Here is a 4,088-nt window from a genome sequence, read left to right as displayed (position 1 = left end):
GAAATAGCATTCCAGAACTGTGAACTTCAGATTGAGCAGCTTGAGGCAAGAGAAGGACATTGGAAAGGAGAGCTTCACCATTTTCAGGATCAAGTCAGAGATAGGGACTACCTCATAGGAGAAGCCATAGTCTAGATTCGAGAGGTTGCTGATCATTTGCAAGACCTAGCAGCACAAGCTAATGTATTAAGTGCAAAGTATGAGTCAGTGTCAGATAGAGGTCGAGAGATAGCTTTGTTATTGGATAGGGTTAAAACTCTAGGCCTGAAGGCAAAAGCGTATTTGTAATCTGTTTTGTATAAAGATTTTTTTTCTTAAATAACGTTTTCTAAAAGAAACTGAATCAGAATCGATATCTTTTTGCATTCATGCATTTGCATCTCATTGCATCATATGAATTCAAATTTATAGAAAGACCCTAATTAGTTAAAATTACAGAGAGAGAGAGAGAGTGAGAGAAAGAGAAAACCTGGAAGCAACACATCGTTACGGTACACGCACTAAGACAAAGAATATGGATCAAAGACTTGAACAGATCCAGAGAGAAATGCAAGAGCAATTGTAGGAACAATTGGCAAAATCCAACAGGAGATGAAGGATCAAATGTTGGAGGCCCAGAGGAATATGATGGCTGAAATGGCTCAGCTACTGAAGGGGGCAACGGATAAAGAAAAGGCCCCTATGACTATCACTGAAGAGGATAATGAGGATCATCCTCCTGGTTTTACCCCACCCCATGTGCAAACTCAACCTGAGGAATATCCCCGAAGGCCGTCCGTCACAATAAGGCCTCAACATGGGTAAGTCGATGCTGGAACACCCATGAACTTCCAAACTGGCTCAAGATCCAACCCGAGAGATAACCCTACCAATCCAGTCATCCCTGATTTAGATGTAACTGAGAGGGAGGAGATGAGACTCGAATCATTAAGGAAATTAGAGAAACGTTGCAAATGGTTAGAGGAGAAATTTAAGGCATTGGAAAACACTGATAATCATCAGAGAATTGATGCCAAGGACTTGAGTTTGGTCCCAGATTTGGTGCTTCCTCATAAGTTCAAGATGCCGAAATTTGAGAAGTACAATGGGACTACTTGCCCTGAGGCCCATATCACCATGTTCTGTAGGCGGATGACTGGCTATGTAAACAATGATCAACTATTGATCCATTGTTTCTAGGATAGTTTGGTTGGGGCAACGACTAGATGGTACAATCAATTGAGCCGCACTAGGATCAGTTCTTGGAGAGACTTAGCGCAAGCCTTCATGTAGCAATATAATCATGTGACTGACATGACTCCTGATAGAATCACTCTACAGAACATGGAAAAGAAGCCTAATGAGAGCTTTAAGCAATATGCACAGAGATGGAAGGAGGTTTCCATGCAAGTTCAACCACCCCTCTTGGAGAAAGAAACTACTATGCTGTTCATTAACACCTTGAAGGCCCCATTCATTACTCATATGATTGGAAGTACCACCAAGAGCTTTGCTGATATAGTTATGGCAGGGGAAATGATTGAAAACGCCATAAGGGGTGGTAAGATAGAAGGGGAAACTGCTAAAAGATCGGCCCCAAGCAGGAAAGATAATGAGGTGAATAATACAAGTAATTATAACTTAAAAGCAATTACGGTTAGTCAGCCCAGAGCAACTACAGTTGGGCAACAGGGTTCCCAAAAGCAAGGATCTGATATGAGACAAAACTCTGAAAATGTCTCATTCACACCTATCCCGGTGATGTACCGGGAGCTTTATCAAAGTTTATTTAATACAAATGCAATAGCTCCTTTTCATTTGAAACCACTGCAACCCCCATATCCCAAATGGTACGATGCAAACGCCAAATGTGAATACCATGGAGGGATATCGGGGCATTCAATCGAAAATTGCACTGGCTTTAAAAAAGCAGTGGAAAGACTTATCAAGATGGGGGTCGTAAAATTTGATGATACCCCTAGTACAGAGAACCCGTTGCCAAACCATGGTGATTAAGGGGTAAATGCAATTAGGGAAACTGGTATGAGAAGGAATAAAGAAGACGTGGCCGTGGTAAGAATGCCGATGAAAGTAATCTGGGAAGAAATGATGAAAAGAGAGATGATAATCTCTGAAAAAGGAAATAAAGGAGCAAGGGACTACTGCAAGTTCTATGCAGAAGAGGGACACGAGATCCAGGAATGTGATGAGTTTAAGGCTTTGGTACAAAGCCTTATGGATAATAAGGAGCTGGAATTTTATGAAGCTGGCTCAGATGAGGGACACGTATACGCATTGGAAGGTGAACCAAAGAATCAAAGAATCAACTGGCCAAGGATCATTATTTCTCTACCAAGGAATAATGAAGTTGAGACACAAATAACGCCGAAAGTCATTATTGACAAACCTGTTTCCTTTCCTTATAAGGATAACAAGAGGGTACCCTGGAATTATGACTGCAATGTGACAATGCCGGAGAGAGAAGATATAGCTAGTACTTCTAAGGAGGAAGGTTCCTACACACGTAGTAGGAAACGTTATGATGCAGAAAGAGTCAGAGTTGTGCCCACGAAAGTAAAAGCCTTTGACATTAAGAAGGAGAAGGGGGTTGAGGTACTTGTTAATGAGCCAGTGAAGGAAGAAGAAGCTAGAGAGTTTTTAAAATTCCTGAAACACAGTGAGTACAGCGTGGTTGAACAATTGCGCAAACAACCAGCCCGCATATCAGTATTGGCTTTGCTTCTGAGTTCAGAGGTACATCGTGAGGCATTAATGAAAGTGCTCAACGAGACTTACGTTACTAATGATATATCCGCCAACAAGTTGGATCGATTGGTTAGTAACATAAGCGCTGGCAACTTCATTTATTTCAATGATGATGAAATCCCACCTAGTGGCATGGGATCAACTAAAGCTTTGCACATCACCACTCGCTGCAAAGGATATACATTGCCTAGTGTGCTTATTGATAATGGGTCAGCCTTAAATGTCCTGCCATTGTCCACATTGAACAGGTTGCCCATAGATGGTTCTCACATGAAAACATGCCATAATGTAGTGAGAGCATTCAATGGTACAGAGAGAAAGGTCATGGGAAGAATTGATATCCCTTTGATGATCGGGCCAAACACGTATGAGGTAGACTTTCTAGTGATGGACATCAAGCCCTCTTATAATTGCTTGTTAGGGAGGCCTTAGATACATTCGGTAGGAGCGGTTCTTTGCACCAAAAATTAAAGCTAGTAGCGACAGACGGTTGGTCACCATAAATGCAGAGGAAGAAATCATAGCAGCAGTTACCAGTAACGCACCCTATGTAGAGGCGAACAAGGAGGCCGTTGAGTGTTCTTTTCGCTCCTTAGAATTCATTAATGCAACATTTATTTTAGAGGGGAATGAGGTGTCGGTGCCAAAGATATTCAAAACCAGAAGAATAGGTTTGCAAATGACAGTAGGAAAAGGAGCCTTGCCAGGAAAAGGATTGGGAAGATATCTCCAAGGAGGGATTCAAGTTCCAGAACTAAAAGAGAAGAGAGACCATTTTGGCTTGGGTTTCAGGTCAGATCACAGGCAGAGGAGGAAAGAAATAGAGAAGCGTCAAGAAAGAAGAAGGGCGCGTTTAAGTGGAAGAGAAGTAGAATGGGAATCGATGACATTCCCTCATATATCTCAGACCTTTATATCAGGAGGGATAATTCACCCTAAAAGAGGGTTGCTCGAAAAAGGAAATTATCACATCAATGCTGTACATAATGAAGAGTCTGAACAAAGAAACCTTGAGGGCATTCGCCCTTACGAACTAGGAAGTTCTTTAAGCAATTGGACTGCAAAAGAACTTCCTGTAGTTTTTAAAGATTTTTTAGAGTAATTTTCAGAACACTCTGGTTTCCCTAGAGCCTAAGAGTAATAAGATTTCATTTGTAAAATAGACTCATGTTCGGATATTTGCGTTTCAATAAAACACAACTATTAGTATCAATTCGAGTGAATATTCTTTTATACCAATCAATATTCTTTTGACCTTTTAAAATTCTTTCAAAATTTTTTTTCATTTCATTCATAAGAGATAAATAAACATTCTTAAAATTCATTCATTTTTTGTACATTCT

At 40.7% G+C, this 4,088-nt stretch overlaps 1 protein-coding gene across 1 annotated transcript; it reads left to right on the top strand.

The window, feature by feature from the left end:
• The first annotated feature begins 2,058 nt into the window (after positions 1 to 2,058).
• Positions 2,059 to 3,847, top strand: LOC121205007 (uncharacterized). Its single transcript, XM_041075938.1, has 2 exons — positions 2,059 to 3,117; positions 3,191 to 3,847. The coding sequence occupies exons 1-2, from the start codon at positions 2,059 to 2,061 to the stop codon at positions 3,845 to 3,847; spliced, it is 1,716 nt and encodes a 571-aa protein (XP_040931872.1).
• The last annotated feature ends 241 nt before the right edge of the window (positions 3,848 to 4,088 follow it).

This window comes from Gossypium hirsutum, chromosome A08, assembly GCF_007990345.1.
Source record: "Gossypium hirsutum isolate 1008001.06 chromosome A08, Gossypium_hirsutum_v2.1, whole genome shotgun sequence".
Classification (NCBI taxonomy): domain Eukaryota; kingdom Viridiplantae; phylum Streptophyta; class Magnoliopsida; order Malvales; family Malvaceae; genus Gossypium; species Gossypium hirsutum.
The sequence above is the reverse complement of the archived record's forward strand: the minus strand, read 5'-3'. Positions and strand labels throughout refer to the sequence as shown.

Coding starts and splice junctions, on each gene's coding strand:
- LOC121205007 (XM_041075938.1), top strand. CDS start 2,059: ATGCCGATGAAAGTAATCTGGGAAGAAATGATGAAAAGAGAGATGATA. Junction 3,118..3,190: donor TCGGGCCAAACACGTATGAG/GTAGACTTTCTA, acceptor TACATTCGGTAG/GAGCGGTTCTTTGCACCAAA.